At 40.3% G+C, this 27,632-nt stretch overlaps 1 protein-coding gene across 4 annotated transcripts; it reads right to left on the reverse strand.

The window, feature by feature from the left end:
• Positions 1-825: 825 nt before the first annotated feature.
• Positions 826-26,490, reverse strand: LOC147152895 (voltage-gated inwardly rectifying potassium channel KCNH7-like). 4 transcript variants are annotated; one of them, XM_086039784.1, is made up of 17 exons: positions 26,206-26,490; positions 24,756-24,986; positions 18,127-18,282; positions 17,088-17,567; positions 15,668-15,688; positions 14,566-14,780; positions 12,844-13,269; positions 11,654-11,885; positions 11,409-11,576; positions 10,866-11,065; positions 8,014-8,257; positions 6,180-6,385; positions 4,775-4,862; positions 4,279-4,545; positions 3,029-3,188; positions 2,745-2,929; positions 826-1,660 (listed from the first exon to the last, which is right to left on the reverse strand). In XM_086039784.1, exons 1-17 carry the CDS (start codon positions 26,279-26,281, stop codon positions 1,530-1,532), a joined length of 3,486 nt encoding a protein of 1,161 aa, XP_085895910.1. In that variant the 5' UTR covers positions 26,282-26,490; the 3' UTR covers positions 826-1,529. The 4 variants fall into 4 exon arrangements, with proteins under 4 accessions (XP_085895910.1, XP_085895815.1, XP_085896076.1 ...); XM_086039689.1 differs by having other exon boundaries at positions 8,014-8,266; XM_086039950.1 differs by having other exon boundaries at positions 3,010-3,188; positions 8,014-8,268; positions 10,865-11,065.
• Positions 26,491-27,632: the final 1,142 nt, after the last annotated feature.

A 27,632-nucleotide genomic window follows, 5' to 3' on the forward strand; every position in this document is an offset into this window, starting at 1 on the left:
AAAGTTGACCGGATGTCAAATTAAGTTCACCTTTTTGTTCATTTTAGATTCATCCTGAAATTTCACATAAAAGCCCATCATCTGTAACCTTTTTTTTTATTATTACTAGTGTCATTTCTAAAACGACACATTCAGTAGAATACCTAAACGTGTACGTAATTGAACAGTATGCTGCCATAGCAACCACTACAAGCCTCCTTGATTTGATACTGAGTGATGTTGATGGCTTATTAGACACAGTGGTGCTACTAAACCAAGGGTCACCAAGTCCGGTCCTCAAGGGCACCTATCCTGCATGTTTTCCATCTCTCCCCGCTGCAACACACCTGATTGAAATGAGCAGCTCATCAGCAAGCTTTTCAGAAGCCGGATACAGATCATTTTAAACAGGTGCGTTGCGGCAGGGAGAGATGGAAAATCATGCACGATAGGTGCCCTTGAGGACCGGACTTAGTGACTCCTGTACTAAACCAAGTCAAGCTTTAAAGAAAAAAAACCCAAAAAAACTTTATATTCTGGGTCATTAGTCTAACTGAGAAAATGTCTGAAATTAAAGCTCAATCTCACAATAGGTATAAATATTACATATTACATATATTACCATTAACTACTAGAACAGTCTGGTGAAGTCAATGCGTCGCAGGCTTGATGTTGCAAGTACAAGTTATCCACCAAATATTTAATGTTACTCTAAGTTGATTTAATCATGTCCTTTCCAATGCTTTTGCTCACTGGAAAAGTGGGTGGCGCCAAACAAAAGGTGCTCTGTCCGGATTGTTGAACACGTCAAGACGGAAGTAATAGTGATGGACAAATGAAGCTTCATGAAACACTTGCGATATATATTTTTTCCTCTAGATGGTGCTGTTGGTTTAAAGGTGAAGGCGAGTGCAATGGGAATCTATCAAATTTCCACAGCATCTTTAAAATTTGAATTGACCTTGCTGTTCCAATACTTTTGGAGGGGACTGCACTGACAAGAAACTTGTGATTGAGTTTCAACTTTGTGTCCACGTGAAGCTGCGGTGAAAAACACATCAAGTTTGCAAAGTGGAAAGCGGATATGCCCGGCCAGGACTTTCTCTTATGTCCCCTGTGAGGAAGGCAAATAGCAAAGCAAATTGGACTTTGCTAGCTAGAGTTATATAACTGCTGTGGGAATTGATATATTAAGGAACATGCGTCAGAAACCAAAAATACTTCAAAAACAAAACAAAAAAAAACATGCACGTCTCATGTCACTGACAGCCTTGTACTTAAAATACTTTGAAGTCGATTATCTTCATATATGTTCAATATATAGTGTATAAATGGACTTAAGAACTCCAAGTTACAACTAGGAAGGGATATTCTATAAAGGTGTGGGGTTTTTTTGTTCCTTTGCATATTCAATTTCTTGACCCTGAGTCAAACTTAAAAGTAAGTCCTTAGCCGCGGGTCGGATACGGACGGGTCCAAGGAGTCCCGCTGGTACTGAGCTGCTGGTGACATTGGGCAGCGGAGGGCCGGAATGCTGCCGCTGGCGTCATTCAACAGAGGACACGTTTCCCACTGGGAGTCCCTGTTCCAGTCCAGCTTTGTTCACACCTGGATGAGTCTCTGCTGTGCGGCGCAGGAAGGGGGAGGTTTCTCCCAATCGCGCCTCTTCTGGGCCAGGAGTCTGAAAAAGAGACAGAGAGAAAGTCAGGGAAGTACGTTTAAAAATGCAGAGGAGAATTGTACTGCGGTTCTCAAACTCGGGTCCGCAAAAATGGATGACTAATCTATGAATATTCAATTCCATCCCTAATTTGGTTCAGTGTCTTGCTATTAAACAGATTGTGAATACAAAGGTGGAAAATATGCATACAGTAATTCCTACGGCATTTAGGAGCACACAGTGGTTATAAAAGGTCTACACACCCCTGTTCAAAGGTTTTTGTCAAAAATTAGCCCAAGATTACAAAACTTTTTGTACCATTGTGATTGATAATTTGCACAACTTATTTGAATTAAAAAATAATGAAGAGAAAAGAAAAACTAAACTGAGATAACTTGGTTGCGTAAGTGTGCACACCCCCTTACAAGGGAATGCGACTTGCGCTCCGAAGCAACAAATCACATTCAAGCTCATATTAAACTGGAATCAGCACCCTACCACCCTTTAAAGTGCCTCTGATTAAAGTTCACATATTCAAGTAGGCTTTTCCTGGCTTTTTTTTTTTTGCTTTCTATAAAAAGCCTGAAGGTTTTGTACGAACTGAAGAAATGCAGCCCCAAAGCATGATGCTGTTCGTTTGTTGATGAACAGTAGGATGAGATTCCTGCAGCGTATATACAGTTCCCTCCATAATTATTGCAGTGAAATCTCCAAATCACTCAAATTTGGCATTTCAACAGGGCTGAGTAGACTTTTTATATCCACTGTATGCTTAATTGCCGTTTGGATTATGAGGGGGTCCTTGGAATAAAATTCTCACTGGAAGGGGTCCCGGGACCCAGACAGCATGAGAACACTTGTCTAGTCCAGTGATTTTCAACTAGTGTGACGTGATCTTCAGGTGTGCTGCGGAAAATTACCAAAGGTCAATTATTTTGACCAAATAATATATTTTCGAATGACTTTTTGGGGGTTCATTTATCTATGCCAACCATGGACAATGAAATGCTCTCCCACTAAATGTGGTGTGCCATGATTTTTTTTTCCCCGAAGTGAAAAATGTGCCTGGGCTCAATAAAGGTTGAGAAACACTGGTCTAGTCTACCAGAGGTGGATGTGGAGTAGGACTGAGACCGGGACTCGTCTGGATGCGCGACTCTGGCTGCACCCTGAAGCTTGGTCTCTGGTACTCCGGTCTGGACGGTGCTGTAGGCAGGCGGGAAGGCAGAAGTTTGCCTCTGGAGGAGCTGGAGGATGGCTTGTATATCGGCCGTCATCTGGGACTCCAGCCTGCAGTCAAAAACACGGCACAGAACTGGAGATGCAGCGTCGTAGACGACCACATGGTGTCCCACCGGGCACTCGTAGACCTTGGCTTCCCTCCCGCACCTGTCGAGGTGCTGTTGCAGCCTGTCCAGCCGTTGCTCCACTTCTACGTAGCTCAGGTCAGTATCGGCGTCATCCTCCCCGAGTGGCGTCGCCTGACCCCGGGGTGACTCCTTGCCCTCGACGCGGGCGCACGCATATGTCCGCCGGTCTTCGAGGAGCTCTGTTGGAAACAGTCACCATGGTAACAGTTGACTTGATGCCGACCTCGTCTTGAGGACAAGATGTGCTGTTGTGGGATGTTTGTGTACACAAGAAAACAGGAATTATACATGAACAGACTCTCAAACAAGTAAGGTTAAAAAAAATGTGCGTTACATAAGCACAGAAATAACAGGATGCATAGCCAGATAAAGGCTCTGTTTGCACTGATTACATGATCTGAAAATATGTTCCTCTATAATTTGGGGTAGGTGATTCAAGAAATGATGACTCGTTTCATTTAGGTATGTTATTCAACTTTCTACAAATACCACCTAAAAAAAAATATTGATGTCCTCAAGTTTACGGGAATAAAGTCGAGATATTACAAGGAAATAAATTAGCAATATATGAGACTAAAGTCAGAATAATCCAAGAGATATTAAAAAAAAAAAAAAAAAAAAACAACTATTAGGTCATACGCAAGTTATATGTCAATATTACATGTCAAAATATGAGCAAAAACTCAAGAACTTGACAGGAATATTTTTTTCAATCTGGCGGGAAATGACATCTCTAGATTCCAAAACGATTAAGTTGTAATATTATGAGAACAACGTCAACATTAGGTACATTTTTGGCGAAAATAAAGTTGTCTTCTTATGTATTATGATTACAACAAGAATATTACGAGAGGGGAAAAAATGACAAGAAAAAAAGATGTAATTTTACAACAATACACATTGTTTTAGAATAGATCAACCAAGCCACTATAACATTCTGCAATTTGAAAAATGGCACTGTGCTTGAAAATAGGAAAATGGAAAAAAAAGAACAAATATATACTTTTTGAACGTAATCGTGAAATTGCCGCTGTGACAATTTAATTTCCGCCAGGGGATGAATCAAGTATCGATACATCAAATGGTTGAATGAAAATATACCGCACGTAAAAAGTATCTTGACGATGAAAGGCAAATGTCCAAAAACAAAAAATTCAGCGCAACTGAACTGTACTTGGGCAGTGAGTTGTTTGTGTGCCACTAGAGGGAGCCGGCGTAGCCCACTTTGCGAGCCGTCGGCCTAAACGTTGCATCAGGCAGCGCGGTCACCTTTTGCATGGACGTGTGCATCATGTCCAGAAGCGCGGAGCCCAACGGCAGAGCAGCGCTGCTCCGTGGCCACTGCGTAGGAACACCACGGCTTCTCTTTCCCTCCCTCCTCCTTCTCCACCGCCTCCTCCTTGCGCTTATCGGCTCCCATTGCAGAATCTTGCCACTCTTTCGCTGTGGGGGAGGAGGAAGAGGAGGATGAGGTGCAGATGATTTGCTCCGGCGTGGGGTCGCAGAAAGTTGGCGCAGGTTCCTTTTGTGGAGGGCCTAGAAAAAAGAAAAAAAGAAAGGTGTCAGGAATTTGGCCAATCATCAAAACTACAATCAAAGGAGAGTCAAGACAAGAGGTAGCGCTGGTTGATTAGACGATATACAATGAAATGAGTTTTTAGGTTTGTTTGTTTTAAATGGACGTGCTGATTTGATTGCCAGACCAAACCGATATGACGATGTAAAAAAAAGAAAGGGGGGGGAAAAAAAGTCAGGTTGAGCATACCAGTGGAAGACTTCCTCCTGCAGGACATTCTCCTCCTTCCAGTCATTCGAGGCTCCACGTAGGACTCGGTGTCTTGGGGGTAAGGTGTCTGTTCAAAGGGGGTACAAAAAGACATGCGGATTATAAGGAAGCGTAAAATGTGCTGTATGACTCGACAAGTGTTGGAATGTTGAACTCTGCAGTTTTGGGATGACAAAATGACAACTAGAGAATGGAACGGAAAGAGGCCTCGCCTGCTTACATTATTAGCGTTTCATGCTTGTTACGTCACAGTGGTGGACATGATTTGGATGCCAACCAGCTTCAATTACAATAATGGGGTTAGGGCTTCAAATTGGGGTTAAGGTTTCAAACCAGAGTTAATGTTTCAAATTAGGGTTTAAAACTACGGTTATGGTTTCAAGATGGAGGTTAGGGGTTCAATTTAAGGTCAAGGTTTCAAACTAGGGTTAGGGTTTCAAATTAAGTTTCCAAACTAGGGTTTGGGTTGCAAATTAGGTCAAGAGTTTCAAACTAGGGTTAGGGTGTCAAATAAGGTTTTCGATTTAGTGTTTCAAACAAGGGTTGGGGTTTCAAATTAGGGTCTCTAACAAGAGTTTCAAATTAGGGTTTCAAATTAGAGTTAGGGTTTCAAATTAGGGTTTCGGACTAGGGTTTCAAATTATGGTGAGGGTTTCAAATTAGGAGTAGAGTTTCAAATTAGGTTTTCAGATTTGGGTTAAGGTTTCAAATTAGGTTTTCAAACTTGGGTTAGGGTTTCAAATTTGGGTTTCAAACTAGAATTATGGTTTCAAACTAGAATTATGGTTTCAAACTAGGGCCAAGATTTCAAATTAGGGTTTCAAACTAAGGTTCAAATTAGGGTTAGGGTTTTTAATTAGGGTGAGGGTTTCGAATTAGGAGTAGAGTTTCAAATTAGGGTTCCAGACTACAATTATGGTTTCAAACTAGGGTTAAAATTAGGGTTTCAAACTAAGGTTTGAAATTAGGGTTAGGGTTTCAAATTAGGGTTAGCGTTTCAAATTAGGGTTAGCGTTTCAAACTTGGGTTAGGGTTTCGAATTTGGGTTAGGGTTTTCAAATTAGGGTGTTAAACTCCGGTCCCCGAGGGCCGCTTTCCTGCATGTAAAACAACAGATTTGAAAAATTAGGGTTCATCTGTATTTTCATGCCACTGTAACGTGATGCACTGTTTCAACATTAAAACTGTGCCTAGACAAAAAAAAAAAAACTTAAAACGTGTCAATGAAAATTGAGCCTAAATAAGTCTAAAAAATAACAGTTTCATATAGATTTAATGCCAACGCGTTGTACTAAAAATTTAAAATACAACCAAACTAATCGTTGTGATTCTTTTGCATACCGCTCATCACATCCAGCACATTCTTCGCAAATAGGACCCATACCTTGACAGGCTCATCACAAAGGTCAAAGGTCAGCTCCAGGTTGGTCATGAAATGACCTGCAAATTCGGGATACATGTCCAGAACCTCCAAGAGCTCCCCCCGCTGGATGGTGTGCAGGTCGCAATAGCTTAGCACCCGCACATCAGCGCACGATTTTCCCGGCTTGGCGTACGGGTGGACCATTTCGCCAAAGATATCGTTCTTGCCTGCGGGCGACACGCGCAGCTGAATGGGAACTTCGTCGTACTCATGAGCATCTTTATCATCGCATCAAGAGGACTTCAATCGCTGATGGCAACATTTGAGTCCGTCTTGAAAAACAAGTAAAAACATTAGCACTGACTTCCAACATCGTCTTTTTTGGGTCAAAAATGTCAAAATGTTATAATCTCATACAAGACATCTTGTGGAAGATGGCTTCAGAGAAACATTTGGATTGGGGGGGAAAAAAAATAGATGACACCGATCAACAATTTTTTCTTGCCGACTCATGCGTATCTTACAAATTCTTCAGACAACGACATGAAAAAAATGGTTAATCTGTTAACTTCAGCACTGTAAGAAGTTTCATTGCCATTTTCAGCAAATTTCACTTTGAAGATGACGAAAACGCTTCATGTAAAATACATAAAAAATAAAAAAATAATATTTAAAAAAAAAAACACCGGATGCAAGAAAATGTGGTCAATCCTCATCAAAATGTTGGACATCTCTGCTTATGCCAGCCGTTATGTGTTGGAATATTTTTTAAGACATTTAAAAAAAAAAAAAAAAAAAAAAGGAATAATTTAAGACATTCAAAAGCAAAGTAGAGAAACAAAAAGTACTTTACTAAAATCAATGAAAAGAATGCACAGCGTAAGGATATGATTTGGGGAAAATTGATGACAGAAATGCTTTAAAAGACCTTAATCATTCATGTAGGCGGAAAAAAGCATCATTTTTAACGTAGACTTAAAAACATTTACACTTGTACGTAACTTCAATTCCGTTAAGCATGACTGTCCTGTTATAGGTTCACGAACTCAAATGGTTCATATGTGTACAGTTATATTTTTCCCCCTCCAAAATCTGTGTTTGGCTTTGTAATGCATGCCAAATAAAGCCCAACGGACATGGTAAATGCGGGGCCGGGTCTAGACCGGCATGTATGAGGGGGCAGCCACAAATGTTGAGGGAGCATTGTGCTCCAGCACCTTTTACCATGTCTAACTGACAACACGGGCTCATTTGCATACTGAAGGGAAAGTGAAAAGGGGAGCTGGAGCAGAGTCGAGACACGTGACACGAGAAACAATTTGATACATTTTATATTTGAGGGGCAAGCAAGACATTAAGAGAGTAAGAAGTGGAGCGGAGGAGAGAGGCATGAGATAATAAAAAAATTGTGAAATATAATATATTTGGGGGGGGCGCAACATTTATTTGAGCGGGCCAGGCCCCCTCTTGCCCCTGCCTAGACCTGGCCCTGGGTAAATGTACGGCTATCTGCTTCGGGTCCATAAAACATTAGGAAAGAAGCCACAGTTGGGACACAACAATGTTCGTGGTATTGTTTGTGTTGCTTTTGGAGTGGCAAAAAAATCTTTTACAAGGCTCATACTCTGGGTTTTCACTGTAGACTGCATCGAGGGCTGTTTTTGGGCAAAGAGCCCATTGCTCCGCTCTTAGACTTTGTCAGCAGGTGCTGAGAGACTAAATGGAGGACAGACGTGTCGTAGCACACAGCTGTAGAAGTCATGTGGTCCAAATTCTATTTCCTATTAAAAGGGACTTGAGATCAATTTTGTGTTGCGAGCAGGTGGGAAATAATGTCTAATAGTTTCGGACTCACCCAAGATGGCCACGACAACATCATCTTTGAGGATCTCGATGGAGCCACGTGTGACAAAATATAGCATGCTGAGCACGTCCCCGCCATGGACCAATGTGTCTCCAGGGGGTGCGTGCGTGGTCTTGAACCTCATGGCCAAGGCTCGGAGGCAACCTTTCGTGGCACCCCGGAAGGCCTTACAGCCCTGCAGGAGGTTCTTGTTGAGGTGAAGGCAGATATCCGCCTGTAGGCACTCTGGGAAACCCTTCAGGACCTAAAAGCAGACATATTTGTGGTGAGCGCGAGTGCGGAGTCGGAGTTCTCTTTTATGTCCTGTGCAAAAAAAAAAACAAAACAATTACTGCTTGTGTTCTTTGCTTCTCCAACTGTACCAATGTTGCAGAAACATCGTAACGTTTACCAGTCAAGACAGAACTGAAAACTGAAACTGTAAACTACATATCGCATTTAAAAAGTCAATGACCAAACTACTCTATCAACAGCTAGAAATAAAATTAATTTCTTCGGGTTTGTGATGATTACCTTTATTCATTACAAAACTCAGCTGAGTTACCTCATTAAAAAACTGAACAAAAAATATCATTGCTCCTACCATTACTGTATCATATTATTTATATATTATCTACATATCGGCTCAAGCATTCGGTGAACATCAAATAAATTCCTTGGGCAATTTATAGCCCATAGCATAATGCTAACATAATATTTCGAGACAAACTCTATAACCTTGTGCTAGTACCAAACACAGCTACTGATGCCGTATTAAAAAGCTAATACATCAGTATTTTTTTCCCCCCAATTCTGCCAAAGGCTGAAATAAACATACTAGTATTACAACTAAGCATTTTGAAACCAGAGTGATGCTAACATGCTGTTTTTACAGTAAAGCTAAAAGCTACATTGTGAAATATGTGAACAGTAACGAGTTATGATGGTAAACAGTTTTTCTCTTGTATAGCACTTTTCTACCTTTGAGGTACTCAAAGCACTGTCTCTTCATTTTACCTATTGATGACGCAGCATCAGGAGCAACTGGGGGTTCAATATCTTGCTCATGGACACTTTTACATAGTCACAAGGGCTGAGGTTCAAACCCACAACCTTTGGGTTGGGAGATGACCACTCTACCACCTGAGCCATGCCGCCCCGATTAACAATCAACAAATCGTACACATGTACCTCCTGCTCTTACCGGAGTGGTCCATTCATTCCATTTGGCATGAGGCAGACATGAAAAAGACAAACTTAAATAAGTACTATCAACAGTATTGTGATGAACATGACTTATTAGGAGAAACAAACATGTGGGTAAGAGACAAACTGTAAGGAGACGTATTATGCAAATGAATTGCACGTCATAAAGTTATATAATAAAAAACAACCCTTAATGTTCTGTGAAATACTTTGGTTGAAATCAAGACCACAGGGCACACTTTTCACCATTGTTTTAAGCAGATCTTGAAATAAGCCAATGTCGGTGCCTTGGTATAGCTTTTTGTGTTACCATGACAACCAGTGGCAGAGCTTGTATGTGCCCGGTAGGCTTGTCAAGTGCAGTTGACTTATTTTCTGACATAGCTAGTCCCCCACAAAGCATACTTGGTTCACTAATTTTGCACTTGATGAGTGGGGCCCCTGGAGACATTTTTCACAATGCACATTTTTCAAGACCTTTACTGATACGTCTCCTTAAAGTGTGTCTCAAAACAGAAATAGAAGAGGAGGACAATTGTGATCAGTGTATTCAGCTGATTTATGACTTCAGACATTTTAGGACACCCACATTTCCTATTCGCCAAATACTTTTGTACAATACCGTAATTTCCCGTGATTAATACACAATTATTTGGAAAAAAAAAAATTTTAATTGTCCCCTGGTATTGTACAAGGGTCGATAAAAATTAGGAAAATTTGTCATATTTAATAGATAGTTTTTTAATTTAATTTAATTTAATAGTTTACCAGTATCCAGAGGTTGTTAACAAAAAATACATGAATAAAAAAAATGTTCTTACTTACCTCTCTGTTGTTCTTCTCAGGACTAGTTTCATGACAAAAAGGCATGGTCATGCATCAGTTAGCCACATTAGCCTGCTAGCATTGGCCATAAGCCGTTCGTGCCACTTATGAGTACCACCTAACATTGTAACGATTGTTGCTCCTTACTGTGGGAGGGTGTGGAATTTATGTTCAAATATACCTGAGCTTTTTCTAAAGTCACTTATTGTATTTATTTTTTACGGCCACTAGATGGTGTCATTACGATATTAAGATCCTATATACTATATGAGGGGGCGTATTATTCACGATAAATTACGGTACTTATCCTGTTTAGGGTCACAGGTGAGCTGGAGCCTAGCCCAGTTGGCTTTGTTCGACAGGCAGAATACATCCTGGACTGGTCACAAGTGAATCACAGAGCACAAAGAGACAAAAAAAAAAAAAAAATCATGTATTTCATGTAATGTATCTTTGGCTACATTACTATTAATGGATAATGTCAAATTATAATGATTTATTTACATTAATTAATAGTAAAACATGTTTTAATGGTTGAGACGTACTTGAGCTGTACTTGAGTAGATTAGCACGTGACTCACAGTTGAGCGGTTCGAAGTTTCAATCTTGGCTTAGGCCTTTCCTACATTTCCAAAACATTCATGCAAGTTCAATGTTTTGAGTCTTCAATTATGTAGATTCTTAATTCTCCAAAGGAGCAAATCTGTGTGCAAATTGCGACTGACAGGCGACCAGCACAGGATACAAAGCACCTCTCACCCTTAGTCAGACCGAAAAGGCTCCAGCTCACTAAAAAAAAAAAAAAAAAAAATCAGAACGTGCTGCTCTCATACCATATTCATGTCGATGCCGTTGGTATACGTCCAGGCATGCTGAAAATATTCCTCGAGCCGCTGCTTAAGTGGGTTTGGGATCTGGTGAAAGCGAATGAATTCTTTGACTCGGAGCATCTGGAGGTGATAACGAGCCGTACTGGAATACAACCTCTGGATGATGGCCGATACATTCCCGAAGATGCTGGCGTACATTAGCGCTGAAAAATACAAAGTCAAGTCAAATGAGGGGTTTGGTCAGTATTTTAAACAAACTGGAGTTGATGGTCAAACTTTGTTTCTCGCACTTTTTGCACGACTTGCTGTTCACTAACAAGGATCTATTAAGGAACAGGTGATCCATGACTGGACCAATATAAATCCTAGTTCAATTACAATTGTGTATTAAAACAGCCCCCTCTATTATGACATTTACATTTTGACATTATGAGACCAAGACAATGCATAACAATTGATCAACGGTACCCTGTTCTACAAAAACACATCGCATATAATGTTTACGTAAGTGGGAGTTAATGAGAGGATTCCTATGACGTCACTCACATCCAATGAGCATGACACAAATAGAAAAGATCTTCTCCGAGTTGGTATTGGGGGAGACGTTGCCAAAGCCCACGCTGGTCAGACTGCTGAAGGTGAAGTACAGCGCAGTCACATACTTGTCTTTGATGGACGGCCCTGAGCCTGGGTCACTGTAGTTATATTTCTTGCCTAGGATGAAAAACCATAGTAATTATACAACGACAAAGGTCACATGTTTCAGGATATATAACTAATGAGACAGTCACCTATGGACAAGCCCAGGTTGTCTAGCCAGCCAATTTTGTGCTCCAAATAAGGCTTCTCCACATTGCCGATGGCATACCAGATGCAGGCCAGCCAATGAGCAATGAGGGCAAAGATACACATTAGCAGCATTAGCACGGCGGCGCCGTATTCGGAGTAGCGGTCCAGCTTGCGGGCGACGCGTACGAGACGCAGGAGACGGGCTGTCTTCAGTAGACCAATTAGCGTGGTGGTCTGCAAAACAAGACAAGGACGGTGTCAACCACTCAAAACTATTTCGAACTACAATGAAAAGTATTCACAAATGGCTTCTACTTTTATGAAAAACTCTGCTCTTTCTATAATGTTTTAGGATGCCACAAGATGACGCCATAGCTAATAGGAAATAGGTGGTAATTGGTGTCAAGGAAGTATGTTGACGGAGAGACTTGCATCTTTGTATGCTATGATTAGCCAGGGTTGTTAGGGGACGTTATGGAGAGTCTTTGCTGCATATGGATTTCTGGTGCTTGTTTTGGAAATCAAATACTCTGTAAGCCATTTATTTTCAAGAGTAATGTTGAAAGATGGCTTTGAAAACATTCTATTGAATAAAGTGTTTTGGTGAATTTATTTATTTTTTTAAATCAATACTATTGGTCAGGCCACACGCGTGGGTGTTAATTTTACACATTATTGACCATTCTAAAGTGTTGAAAATGTCTTGCTTTCTTTCACGATGCAATGGTTGAACAACGATTATATACACCGGTATATATATAATTATTATTATGAATATACAGTATACTGTATCAATCTAGCGGAACCTATGGGTGAGGAGGATGAATCAAGTTGACGTCATCAATAGTTTTGGTTGGATTTTCTTCCTTTGATTACTTTAGCAAAACAAAACAGCTAACCTGCTAGCTAGCGTTTGCCACTTTACGCAACATCTTTCTTTTGACTGACACATTGCACATTCAAACTGCTGACCAGGAGCTGGAGATGATCATTTGAATCGGGTGTGTTGGTGGTGTGCGACATCTAAAACAGGCTGCGGACGGGGACTCTTGAGGACCAGACTTGGGCAACTCTGATTTAAGTTATTTACCCTGTTTCCCAAATCATTCTACCTTGGTCAAATGACATGTAAAGGCTTGTTTACTAGTAGTGCCATTGTCTTTTGCTACACTACGCACGATTAGCGTCTCACCTCATCAGATCCCGATCCAAAGATGAGCAAGTCAAAGGGGATGGCGGCCACCATGTCAATGAGGAACCAGCCTTTAAAGTAGTGGATGGCTATCTTGCCTGGGTGGCTAACCACCTCCTCATTGTTGTTAACATAGGTGGTCCGGAAGTTTATGAGGATGTCTACGATGAACATAATGTCCACCATCAAGTCCACCACATTGAGCGGCGAGCAGGAGTAGCCGCACTCCCGTCTCCTCTGCTCCTCGATGTCGTTGAGGAGGAAGGCGGCGGAGTAAGGTGTGAAAATGGCCGTGTAGATGACCAAGAGTAGGATGAGCCAGTCCCACACTGCTTTGAAGGGACTGTAGTGAAGGATGGTGCATTTGTCCATGCGCTGGGTTTGGAGTTTGTATTCAGGCAACACATCGGCACCCAGCGAGAGGACCTGAAGAGGGTGACACATGATTATGACCCCTTTTGACAATCCTCATTTTAGTTTTAAGCGTAGGATTACATTTTTGCGCCTGAGCTGCTTTTGTCTGCTTTCCAATACTGTACACCAGGGATGGGCAAACTTGTATACTCAAGAGTCATTATTTGATTTTCAAATCAGCAAGGCAAGGTAAAAACAAAAAAAAATTAAAAAAGGATGTAAAATACTTCAAATGTTTTTTCATATTTAAAAATGCAGACTGCTACTAAATAGAGGCATTTTACCCCCAAAATATGCAAAATAGGTCATTTTAATCATCAACTAACAACTCACTCATTTTTAAACCCCAAGTCTTTCCTTACAAGATTATGTTCTATGCAACTTCACTAGTCGAAACATAGCATTCTGATTGTGGAATATGAGTTAAGCAGTAAAATCCACCCGTTTTTGTACATCTCAGGGGGTGGCCATTTTGTAGCATCACAGTTCTTTAGGGCTCAAGTAACAATCAATCATGGCTCAGCTTCAAAAACAGGTGCGCCGTGGTTGATGGTTCCCTAATCCCTGAGCAGTTGTCATGTAATTTTCCGTCGACAGCAAGTGACAAAAAAGCCACCGAGATGGCTAAAATGGATGGATTTTGCTGCTTAACTCATATTCCACAAATGCAATATTAATCAGAATGCCGTGTTAGCGTAGTAGTGGCGCATAGAATGTATTATTGTCCATATTTTTGGGGGGTTGACTTCCCTCCTTAAAACAATATTATTTATCACTGATCCAATCATAAATATTTAACCAAATATTCAATACAATAAAGAAAACACAAAGGTGCAATTAAATTATTTCATTATTTTTTATTTGATCATTTCGAATAAATCAATTATTCATGGAATAAATTAATGCCAAATCAAGAAAAATGTATAAATACAGTTTAGCTAACACAATTAGTGTGTGTGTAAGAGTGTCCCGCGACCCCTCTTTTGCTCCTCCCCTGCTGTCCACTGCACTCTGCTCATTTGTCACAGCTATATTTCTCCCACAAATTTGTCCGTGTGGTAGTGAGAAGTGGCTCTTATGTCACTAGTTTGAAGCCACCTGACAGACACTTACAAACAACAATCGAGGAGCATGTTTTTTTTAATTCATTTCCCAATTGTATATTCTAAACTGTAGACTCGCAATTAATATTCGAGCACACAACCACGTTCTAATAAAAGCAACCTGAACACCATCTATTACAAAAAAAACCTTGAACTTATCCAGGAATACATTTCTGTAATAACTTCTGTATTAAGATGACCTCACCTGTGTGACCTTATCAGTGACGTTGTGCGTGCGGTCCTTGACCTTGGGTGCAATGACTGTTTTCTCAGAAGATGGGGGCGAGGTGCACTTCTTCTCAACGTCGGTATCCGAAAAGTTTAGCGTGATGAGGGGAATCTTGTTGATTGTGCTGTACTTGTTGAGGTTGGAGTCGGAGGTGGAGCAGAGCAGACTGGATTTTATCTGGATGAGAGGCCCTGAGGAAATGAACCAAAGGGTGCACATCAGAGGTCAGTCCATATGGACAGCATTGACGTTTTACTTGGCTACATCGTCAGGCCTCGTGTGTTGGGTTATTTAAAGCAGGTACCAGAAGGCACAATAAAAAAAACAAAAGTGATGAGAGCAGCAGAAGCTGGTAAGGCAACGTACGGGATTATGCGCAAGTACAATACAGTGGTACCTTGACTACAAGAGCCCCAATTTTTTGTCACGAGGTGTCACTTGGTGCATTTTTTTCCATTAGTGTTGTAAGTGAAGGTACCACTGTTATGTGTTGACACGTTGACTCGACAATATCCAGCACTTCACCTCCTTTTTGAAAACACATCACACAGTGACATGAGTGACCAGATGTGAACTCTGGCTGACACAGAATCGCCCCACATCGTGCGCCCGCCCCACTCCTGCCGCTGCCTTGACCATACAATATTGTGATTGAGGCTATAGGACAGCGGAACAGACAGTTGAGGATGAAATACGCATACACAGCTTCTAGCCACGGTGAGGACACATGCACTGGAAGGAAAAACAGCTAAAGCCATACCACCAGCCATCCAAGTGCGGGGCACTAGAGAGGTAAAGGGGGGGGGGAAGTGGCATTATAGAAATAGCACATTAGCATCTCATTACTCTTTGATGGAAGGTAGTTATATCTGAAGTCAAATAAGGACATTTTTATTTTCCCACAATCAACCAAGTCATATTGACAAGCGATTAGAATCTGACCAAATCGAACACAAGCTCATTCAAAAAAATAAAATAATCATTCAGCACAACTCATGCGGTAAGCATGCTTTAATTGTGCACTGAATGTGTGTTAACCAACAGATCTGTTAGCGATTTGATACGATGAAGATATTACCTTTGATATTGCGGCCATTGTCTGCGATGGCAGCAATTAATATCAGAGAGGGTGGAGGGGACAAGGAGCGGAGGGCACGTAAGAAGGGAGCATCTGTTTTTCCATGTATGCAAATTGGATCTGACATGAACCCACCACCACTGCTCTTATGAGCGACATTCATTATTTTGTAGGAAACATATCACTGTGTCGGACCATGATATGGTAATTGTGATGGAGCCGAGGTTATTATAGTTAAGGAAAACAGACAAAATACCTAAAATAATAAAATTGAAAAAACATTTTTAGTAATAAAATAAAAAAAAATAAAAAATAAACCTTCAGCTTGCGTTCATAAAAATAATACAGCAATAATTATAGTGAAAATGTCCTTCATATTGTTCTTTGTTAACCCTGTTAATGGTCTTGGGCCATCTTATTTATCTGATTTGCTTTTATCATACCAGCCCTCGCGGATCCTGAGGTCCTCTGGCGCCGGCCTTTTATTTATTCCAAGGGTGAGGACCAAAATGCATGGCGAGGCTGCATTCAGCCATTTTGGTCCTCACCTTTGGAATAGCCTGCCAGAGGATGTCAGGTCTGCAGAGACTGTTGATATTTTTAAGAGGAAGCTCAAGACACACCTTTTTAGTTTGGCTTTCAACAACTTTTAAATAATTTATCTTTTCTTTTGATTGAAGATAATTCTATGTTTTGCTTTGAATGTTTTAAAGCACTTTGAGTTGCATTTTTATGTATGAAAAGTGCTATATAAATAAAATGTGATTGATTGTGATAAAATAAAAATGTGATTAAGTAATGAGGTTTCGGGGTTCATTTTAAATGTTTTTTTTCTTCAATATTGCTGTACAGTACTTCTATAACTACAGAAGAACGAACGTAAGTTGTTTGAGAATTGTACTTTACTTTATGACACAATACTTAGTATTATACGTTTTTCTTTTTTACTCCATATTAAAAAAAAACGAACACAAATCAATTTAAAATGAATTATTTTGGAAAAAAAATATGAAACTAATAAAAACTAACAAACTTGCTCTAAAAACTAAAACCAACTGAATTTAAAAATGAAAATGAAATAAAAACTAACTATTATGAAAAATCCCAAACTATTATAACCCTGGTTGGAGCCACTATATATTCCATTTTAAGAAATATATAGTATTATGGAATACTCGACCTTTTCATTAGTTCAATTCAAAAAAGGGTAACGGCAAGAAATTCCCAGAAATGTCGCAAAACGTTTCTGTTCAACGAATTGTCCTCAAAGCCACAGATTTCCAAAATTGTGTCGGAAAACTTGGACTCACTGTTCCAATACTTACAGTAAGAAGAGGAGTAAATTCAAAGAAATATAGAAATGACATAATGCTTTTACTTTTACTGTTGCACTGGTACAGCAGTACGGGTGCAGTCCTACCTTCGCTGGCGTGTCGATCCCTGAAGGTCATCCTGGAGTTGGACTTAAAACCATCCACGCTATAGAGGGAAGAGGCTCTACGAATACTGCATACGCTCTCCCTGGATGCAGTTGGAGTGAGGCCCGGGATGGATGGCGCAGCACCAATTGTGTCCCCTTGTCTCTTGTCACGAGTCTGGACAGCGGCCTCATATGGGTATAATCTGCAGCAAGGACTTTTGGGCGACGAGTGATCCAAAGGGCCAGAAACAGGAGTGGAGCAAAAGCTCGGCACGATGAGGGCGTGGGTGTCGTTGGGGTTCGAATGACTCCAGCTCTCCCGGATGTTTGCCAGTTGGTCGTCGCACATTGTCATTGAGTCATCGCTGTGGCAAGGAGATTCCACCTTCACATCGTCAGGGTCTGCCTGAGGCAGGGACTGCTTGCTGATGCCCAGAAGTGGTAAAACTGGCAAACGGAAATGGAAGAATCTCCTTTTCCCTGAAGGGGAGGTAAACAATAGTAACTGGTTACAGTAATACAGTACTGGGGATGGCGGGGCTCTCCAGTGAGTAAATGATGCCCCCCCCCAATGTTTATAAGTGGCTAATAATGAGCGAGTATTAGCCATTTGATTATGTGGCTGCAATGGGTATGAAAAGAGAAAATCTCATGGTGCGGCTAACATCATCCCCTGAACTCGACCCTATGGAGAACAAGTCCGGCATCCTTATAAAGAAGTTCTGTGAGGGTAGATGGCAGTATACCGCCACAATTTCAACGATCAAAATATCAATGGACAAGAGAGTTGTTGAGACGATGTCAAGGAAGGGCTCCTACGTCAACGTGTAACTTGATCATGTTGTTTTTCTAGCTTACTTTGTTGACCTTGAGGTCACTCTTAACTCATTCACTGCCAGCCATTTTCAGACCCTCTTTTACCCTAACGTTTGAAAAAAAATTTGAAAAAAATATAAATACATTCCTGGGATTGAATGGCTGGACCGTGAAACGACAATTCGTCAATGGTAGTGAATGAGTTAAATGCCTTTTGACTTACGTAGCTCCTCTTTGCAAGGGGAGGCACGGTTGAGCTTCTCCACTGAGTCACTGTTGCCCTCGTCCAGAATGTAATCAAAGTTGAGGATGAACATCATGACCACTCCCTCTTCATTCTTCACTGGGATGATATGTGTGGCACACAGGAACTTGGAACCTGCCCGAAAAGAGATTGAATCATTGTTGGTGAAACCACCCATCCATCCATCCATCATTATCTTTTCACGTGACAACACTTTGCTAGACTTCTTCGGAAACGGCTAAAAAACTTACAATCACCTCAATAACTTAACAGACAGCCATTTATGTTCAAACCAGGCAACAAAAGTGAGCAGAACCTTAAATGAAAATGTCCAACAGCATATGAAGGAAATCCCAGGTGATAAAAACAGTAACCAAGATGCAGAATAATATCAGTCAGTTGCAGTTTCTTGCAGATGAAGAAGTGTCACTCCCAATATAATGACAAAGAAATTGAATGCAAGTCATATTTTTACATCTGTAAAACAAGACCGCAACATTTATGGTGATGATTTTGTGGCCTTATTTAATTTGACTTATTCATTCCCTTAACAATACGCTCTGGAATACACTTTGCACATTATATGTGTACTGTAGATTCACGTTTAAGAGCATGACCTTTGTGCTTAGTGGCTTGGCGCGGTGTGACCTCGATAAAAATGGGTCATAGACAAATGTGGGTTTCAGGAGAGAACCCCTACTCTACTTAGTAATACTTTCTTCTGGATTTTTTAAATTATTTTTTTTAATTTCTCAAACCTGCTTCGGTGGGAGGCTCATCTAATGACAATATTTTCATATAGTTTTCTATGCATGGCTCATTAATGCTCAGGAAGCTCTGCAATGCATATTCAGTTGTAAAATGGACATTTGTAGAAGATCCTCACAGTCAAATCAGGCTGCAAGTGTACTGTCGACAAGAAGTTATTTATAGCTCACTCTGCCTCAACTCATACAGCAGCTCTTCTCGAGAGGATCTTACAATTCTGGCCACACATTCATTACAATGCAGAAATGGCCAATATATATATATATATATATATATATATACATATACACACATATTTTTCTCATCACATTTCTAGAATTCATTTCTTAAAAATGCAAATTATTTTGGACAGCAAGATAATAAATCAAGCGTTTCAGCTGGCTTCAGGCAGCAAATGGTTGATTTATGCATTGAGGAGTCTTGGTTCTGCTGGGCTAAGCAGTATGATGCCGCTAATCGTACATCATTGTCACCAGGACAGGAAGGAGACATTAATAAGTCATATTAAGTCTGCTGATATGAAGAGGGAGCAAGCTTTCGATGGGGAAAATCATTTGATTCCCTATTCGCCCAACTTTTTTTTTACAAAAAAATAAAACAAAAACCTGTGTCTACTGTTTGTATTTATTTTGTCATTGAGAGCTATATTACAACAACACCTCCTAGTAAAGTCATCAGTGTTTGATTTTACATTCGAACATCGTTGTTTGGGGTTTCTTCAGATATTCTGGTTTCCTCACACACCACAAAGAGTCAAAATCAGATTTATTTTCAGTGCCTGTATGTTAAAAAAAACAAACAAACAAGAAATTCGTCCCCGGTAGTTGGAGTCAATCTGGTAGGATTGTGATAAAGACGATTAGTATAGGTTAAGACAAAACAACATGTACATTTACGCAAATGTACAAAGTACAGCAGTTAGTCATTCAAGTCATAAAAAGTGTGCAAGAGTGCGGTAATATTACAAACAAGTTTTCAACTTAGGTAAAGTGAGAGGCTACAATGATGTAATGCACTAATGGTAACACTACAGAGATGCGCAAAACAATGAGTGCTTCCTGTTTGGAACTCAAAAGGCAAAAACACAGAAATCCAGCTTGTGATGAAGGTACTCATATTCGTGAATACGCAGGTACAATTACATGGGTGTGAAAAAAAAAATACCCAACTGACTTGATTTAGTACTGCAATAAAACAATTGTTTCTATGTTACTAATTAAGACTTGTTCAGATGGATAATTTTAATTAGAAATGCAGCATCCTAATGTACGGCGCCTATAATACATTTCACTCAATAATTTATTGAGGAAATAAGGACTCTTGAGCATGTCATCCAGTTTCAGTTTCGTTTGATTTCATTTCCACTATCAATAATTAAGACAGTGCAGCTCAGCGCGCATTTGCAAGCAGGCCAAAGTGCAGCACACACATCCCCATTTCGATGTGCTGGTCAACATCAAAGTTCTATTTTGCAAACTTTCAACGCCTTTTCTTAGAACAGCAGTGGCTTCCTCTGTGGTGTCCTCCGATGACATTCATTGTTGTTTACTTATCGTAGATTTGTCAAGATTTCCGTAAATCTTAAAACAACCCTACAGTCAGGATTATGAGGGTTATTCTAATTAATTAAGATAATTCTAATTATCTGATTATTGTAATTATTACATAATTATTATATTAAAGTCATGAGAGTGATGAACTTTCTGTATTTATAGACAATCTGCTCTACCTTGGACTGATGAACGTCAAATATTTTCGAGATACTTTAGTAAGCCCTTTCAAGCTGTGCGCAAGTTTACAACTTCTTTAATTATCGGTCTTTTGATAGCTGCATTGTGTGAGAATGATTCTTGGTAATAGCATACTCAGAACTAGTCTTGTGTGTTTTTAAAAGGCAGAGCAGCTTTAACCAATGGTAATTATGAACATAATTTGTATGTTTCCAAAAAGGTTAACATATCAGTATGCAGAAGTTTATCCGAAATGTAATTTTTATTGCTGTGAAGTGTGTTTATTGTTAACGAAGAATTTTCAAATATATAGTTTTACAAAAAAAATGTCCACCATTTTGTCCAGCCGGACCAAATAGTAATCACCTATTGGCCGGTCCGACTATCATTTTAAACGGGGTTCCGTTAGCGTTTCCGACTACCACCTTCGACAAACTACCACTAGCACCTCGTCCCCTGATTTTTAAGTGCGCCGATTGATGGAGAAAAGCAATTCATTTCGGAATTGCCACCCTGTAATAGCAAACGCCATTAATTTCGCCAAATCAATCATTTAGACCCGAAAGTTAGGCAGTCAAAATTCCAGATTCTGTGCCGTCTTTTTTAACTTGTCATTGACATAACCTGCGCGTACTTCAGTCATTTCATATTTCACGCAGTTATCGACTTCAAAGACATGTCACACTGTATACATGTGTTTTGTTCATGTCGCATTGCAACCGCATGTGTAAAGCGATAATACACCAAAGAGCTAATCTGCCCTGATACAGGACTTATATGTAGCACATGCTTGACATTCCTTAGATATACAGTACAAGAGCTATGAAGTGTTCCAGTGGGCAGAAGACAGACAATGCTTAGAACCACAAGACACGTTGTTGTCGCTTCAACTTCTGATAGCCTGTGACAAAATCTCAAGGTTTCTCATTTTTCCCCAGATGTGTTTTTTTGAGTTTTTCCTTGCCCTCCTGGGGGTTAAGATCAGGGGATGTCGTTTATGTTGTCAGCTATGGGCATGTCAAGACCTTTGAGACTTTCCTGTGATTAAGGGCTATACAAATAAATTTGACTTGACAAAATGTGTTCAGCTATTGCAATAATCTGACGTGATTCAATATTTCTAATAATTAAAAAAAAAATGTCTGCCCCATTATGCATCAGTAGCATGAACCTCATTCCCACAATGGGAAACTTTTGAATTTTACAGGAGTGAAGCGATAGATAACTCCTTTCAAAATGATCTGTGAACGTTTCCCACGAATAGAAACAACGAGCAAAAGTGGCTGATGGGAGGCAATCAATTAAATGAATGGAATTAGCGCCCAACGATTCTATCAGGAGTCATCAACTCAAAGAGGGCACAGGAAGGCAGTGTCAATCTCTTGAAACATGATAGAATGTTCTATGAACACATAATAAAATCTGCTTGTAATCAATCTCTCTTGTTCAGACCTTGCACACTAATAACTTGAGGGGATGGAAGGTGGCCTGCTACACACTGAGCGCCTCATTATGGGGTGAATGACAAAACCCGAGGGGGTGCAGAAGAAGTAGCTGTGTCACATAATGGCATTGTGTGTGGGCTTTACTTCATGGATACAAGTTTAATGTAACGTACATGTGTCTTCCGGAACCATACCAAAAAATTACTGCTGTAAAATCGATGATTCCAAACGCTCTGGTTGAAGGCGTTCATTTCAATAATGCTGGAACTATAATCCGGTGTATGAAGCAAAAGCTACCAGGCAAAGTTCATGTCCTGTATCTGTCGATGCCAAATGGGGGTTTTGTTCAAGGTGTTATCTACAAACCTGACGCTAGGTCACTGAAGGACAAGCAACTTGAAGATTTGTTGCAGCATCAAAAATATCATGAAAGTCAACCGAAGGTCAATATTGTGATTATTATTTCAAAAGTTACAGACGGATGACTTTACTGTTCTTTTTACCACCGGGGTCACCAAAATCAACTAGAAAAATGCAAAAATTAGTCGTGGGGCAAAAAAGGACAGTTGAAATCGTAAAGATCTATCCAAATATTTTGGTGATACAGAGTCTCACTTCAACCACCACAGTGTAAATTACTTTTGACCCATGGTGGTAAACTTGAGAGCTATATTGAAAACATTAAAAAGTTAATTGGCAACAGATTCCAAGAACAAAATCAGTCATCTCTGTGCAGAAGAGCCAAGATACTATTATTAACAATCTTAGTCTGACTATGACCTCCAGATCTTAAAGTGAAAATCAGCCCCAAACATATTTTTTTCAAGAATATGTTCCCAGCAGGCCCACTAGTTGAAACACGGCAATATGAGTACCGGGAATATTAAATATGAGTTAAGCAGCAAAATGCACCCGTTTTTAGCCATCTCAGGGGCGGCCATTTTGTCACTTCTGTCAACTAAAAATGACATCACAACTGCTCAGGGCTCAGGTAACGACCAATCACGGCTGACCTGTTTTCTGAACCTGAGCCGTGATTGGTCGTTACCTGAGCAGCTGTGATGTCATTTTCAGTCGACAAAAGAGACAAAATGGTCGCCCCCTGAGATTGCTAAAAACTGGTGTATTAACTCATATGCCACAAACACAATATTTATCAGAATGCCTTGTTTCAACTAGTGGGCTTGCATAGAACTTATTCTTGAAAAAAATATGTTTGGGTTGACTTCCTCTTAAGGACTTGAGCGCATAACCGCGTTTCTACCACTAGAGCCGGGAGCGCTGTTACATCTTTCTACCTTTAAAGCCGGATACGTCTGTCTTTTTTTAATCCAATTCTCCGTCTCTTTGCCAATTTAATGCATTAGAATATACACGTGACGGTGTCACGAGACCGCAGAGGATGTCGCAGAATTATTTTGAGCCGTAGGCTAATGGCGGACGCCGTCGATTGCCGGGAGCTCTGAAATAAGTAACGGCAGTGATATACAGACGACGCGCATATGGACATTGAACCAGTGGAACCATTTCAACGTGATATGATCGGGTTTGTAGACATGACGATATTGATGTCTTTGTAACAGAATAGAGGATGGTAGTTACCACTCGATTTTTTAAAAATTAAAATAGTTCTTCTCTTGTACTGACATGTTATTTTTACGTCTTCGATTGACACAGCAAATAATAATAAAATCTGCCTGTGTGAAAGCCACATGCCTAAGACCTCTAATTATTTTGGAATTATGTTTCTGACTGCTACAGGGGCTCAGACATTAATCATTTTGTAGGTATTGAATTTCTGGGAGAACTTCAGGTTTTTAAGGGTAATTCCAAAGTCGACCTTAGGTTTTGGGGAGCTGTTGAGACGGGCGCTTTAGGCCTTAATGGGTTAAAAAAAGAACACACGAGATGCCCATATGGAGGTGACTGCGGGGTTAATATTTATTAGGGATATGCTTTGTGTTCAAACTCACACTGGTCTTCAGCAGGGCTGCATTTTGTCCCCTGAGCTTTTTTTTCACTGGCCATAAAGAGGAAAGCATAAAAAAAGAAATAAATAAAAATCAAGCTCAAGATGTGGGCAACCCACGGACTTATAGTCAGATCTGGGTTTTGCTGACGTGACATTGCTAGGGAATAGCATCACAGGCAAATATCAACAACCCTACTTCAAGAATCTGCAACTCAAGGGTGGACTCCGAATCAGTAAAAATAAGACCAACGTAATGCAAATTGGCGGGATAAGCCACAAACTGAGCCAAGACAGTATTGAAACTTGGTCGAAGAAGTCAAACAGTTTACTTATTTGGGTAGCATTATTTTCCATTGAGGGCCTTACTGAAACAGATCAAAATTGAAGACTGCAGCAGTATTCCAGCAGCACATGAATCATACATGGTCATCAAAAACCATTTGCATCCCAATAAAACTGCAACAGCATTATATTGCCAATAGCCATTTACTGTATGCCAGTGAAACAATCGTCCATCAGGTTGCCAACAGGTCTCCAGTCCAGTGACACAGGTAATTAAGCTATGTAAGTGAGATGAATGCTTTCAAGGGTGACTTTCAAAGTACATGATAAAAAGAACATTTAGAGAAACAAAAGAAAGCAGCACATCATATTTCAACCTTTATTTGTGTAAAGGCAGTCAAGGTCACTCACCATCCTTACGTTGATACATGATCTCCACCTTGCGTTCCTCTGAGCCCAGGAGGGCCTGGGCCACTTGGGTGATGGCGTACCGGCTTGTGGACTGACCGTGCAGGAAGTCGCACGTGCACGACTTCTGCATGACATCCGGCCTGGAGAAACCGGTCATCTCGCAGAATCCATCGTTGCAGTAGATGATGGCGCAATTTTGCACACAAGCATTGGCGATAATGAATTTTTTGTCTGTCAACAAAAATTTGAAATTAATTGTCGGTTAGACATGTTGCGAAAACAACAGTGTTGTCTGATTTTATAGATATGGAGCCAAAGTACCAACACCATTGACTTTTTGGCATTGAATATCAATGTTGCCATTGACATTAAAATAACGATAGGCACTGAAAATTCTTCATTTGAAATATAAAACCCGGACACAATTGTATTATTTCAGTATTTCATTTCTTGTTATGAAGACTTGTGCCTTAGCACACTTCACACACCTAATCAGGCGCGATATTAGGTGCACCCGGGGTCATCTCCAACACCTGATGGTAATCAGACTATATGAAGTTATATAAGGAGGGGATTTCCTTCACTTCATTTGGTAGCATTTCTTCAGGGAGTCAGCGCTGTTGTTTGTCTCTTTGAATTTGTTTTGGCTTGAGAAAGTTGAACGTTTTGTGTAGAGTGACTCATAACTTTTTTTTTCATTTGATTTAAGTTCCACTTCTGTTCCTCCATCATTTTTGATAGAATTAATGAGTTGTCCGGGTGAATTTTACACAATTTTCAAAAAACTAACTTTCACACCCCACAGAGCATACTGCCTTTTTGTATTTTGTTAGTGTTGGTGCTTTCCCAGCCAGTGACCCCATATGATAAATAATTATTGGGGTACTTTGTTCTTGAGGTAAATGTAATGACTGAAAAAAAAAAAAAAGTAAAACTCATAGAGACACAGAGTGATGTATATAATGTATAATTTTGGTGATTATACTTTACAGCTAATAAATACTCAATTTAAAAACTACAAATTACATAAGAAGCAAGCAAAGTTTAGGTTTGTATGCAGTCAATACTTGGTTGGAGCTCATTTAGAAAATGCATGTAATTCTAGTAATATTGAAGATGATAATGGTGGTGATAACATGATTATGTATTTTCCAATAAAAAGCGTCAAATCACAACAGAAAGAAGCAGTCTCATAAGAAAAAACGTGTCAGGTTTAATTACGAATAACGACGAATGAGTATCACTCGGGTAGAATTTATTTGAAATTTAACGATATAATTCTTACACCTGTTCCAGTGACAGGAGGTCTCGGTCCGCTCAAAAGGACAAGAAAACACATTTTGGACGACATTAAAATCAAGTTAACGATCATGAGACTCATGCTTCAATTCAATTTAAGGGCGCAGCATGCAAGACAGCACAGGACACACACATCGTGCACTATACTCACTTTGTCCTTCGAATTTACGAATTATTACTCCGAGAAATGTATTATGTGGCGCCACGTGACCCCTACGGACCGGCATGATTTTCTCTCCCCCCCACCCCCCTAAAATCCGCTCCTTTTGTCACCAGTCAGTCATGGTGGTCAAATATCCCCCCTTGACGCACGCTTCACGGGCTTGGCTATTCGCGTACATGCGGGAGCCAAGCAGAGACAAAACCAATTGCTTCTCATTTCCGAGACACTCTTTTGTGTCGACGCAAAAGTGGGCATGCAGTCACAGAAGCGCGGTGCATTGTTGGTGTAAACGTGTGATGGGGTGCGGGGTGGGGGTGGGGGTGGGGGGGGGGATTTCAGTGATGGATGGTCGGAGGCAGTGAGGGAGGGCGGGGTGCTTTGTGGAATAAAAAGTGCTGACGGAGGTAGGGTAGGCGTGTCCTCTGCCAAGCTATTTTTTTAATGGAGACTTGAGCATTCCACACCCCCAAAATTTTTAAGATAATTCCCAGGCGTTTAAACCCTTACATGTTCATTTTTCCCATGCACATGTAGTACAGTATGCTCCAATGGGCATAGCATTATACAGTATCCTTTCAAAATGTAGCAATAGCGTGCTTGACACAAATAAACAGAAGATTAATCTTGAATCAACATTTCAGAGAGAAGTGAAAGTGTAATTTGTTATAAACCACTCACTGTTTACATCCATGTTGCTACATTGCAGGTACATTATTTGGTACCTCAACTTCAGGGGCAGCGCTATGTGATGGCCAGGGGTGGCCACAACCATCCCCTGGCAAACACGTTGATATCAGTGAAAAAAAAAAAACCTTTAAAGGGTTGAAGTCAACCCAAAAATTTTTTTTTCAAGAATATGTTCTATGCTAGCCAACTAGTTGAAACAAGGCATTCTCATAAATATTGTGTTTGTGCAATAAGAGTTAATCCACCCGTTTTTAGCCATCTATGGTGGGCGGCCATTTTGTCACTTCTGTCGACTGAAAATGAAATCACAACTGCTCAGGTAATGACCAATGACTGACCTGTTTTCTGAAGTTGAGCCGTGATTGATCGTTACCTGAGCCCTGAGCAGTTGTGATGTCACTTTCAGTCAACAGAAGGGGTGGATTTTGATGCTTAACGCATATTCCACAAACGCAATATTAATCAGAATGCCATGTTTCTACTAGTGGGCCTGCTGGGAACATATTCTTGGAAAAAAATGCTTTTGGGCATTTCCACTTTCAATAAATTATATTTGATCTGTGTTTTGTAGGACTGAGCCCCAATTCAATCATATACCTCTCACACACTTACAGTGAGCGCTAAAAGATTCCATTGCATGATCACTGGTGGATGCACCATTGCATCATCAAGCCGCCAAGTCACACTTGTCAATGAACGTAGCGGTGAGGTGCATGTAACGGATAAAG

The sequence above is a fragment of the Filicampus tigris genome, chromosome 1 (assembly GCF_054856515.1).
Source record: "Filicampus tigris isolate MCC_2025a chromosome 1, RoL_Ftig_1.0, whole genome shotgun sequence".
Taxonomy (NCBI): domain Eukaryota; kingdom Metazoa; phylum Chordata; class Actinopteri; order Syngnathiformes; family Syngnathidae; genus Filicampus; species Filicampus tigris.

Coding starts and splice junctions, on each gene's coding strand:
- LOC147152895 (XM_086039689.1), bottom strand. CDS start 26,281: ATGCCGGTCCGTAGGGGTCACGTGGCGCCACATAATACATTTCTCGGA. Junction 18,283..24,755: donor CATGTATCAACGTAAGGATG/GTGAGTGACCTT, acceptor CTTTTCGGGCAG/GTTCCAAGTTCCTGTGTGCC. Junction 1,661..2,744: donor CTACTCCACATCCACCTCTG/GTAGACTAGACC, acceptor TCTCTTTTTCAG/ACTCCTGGCCCAGAAGAGGC.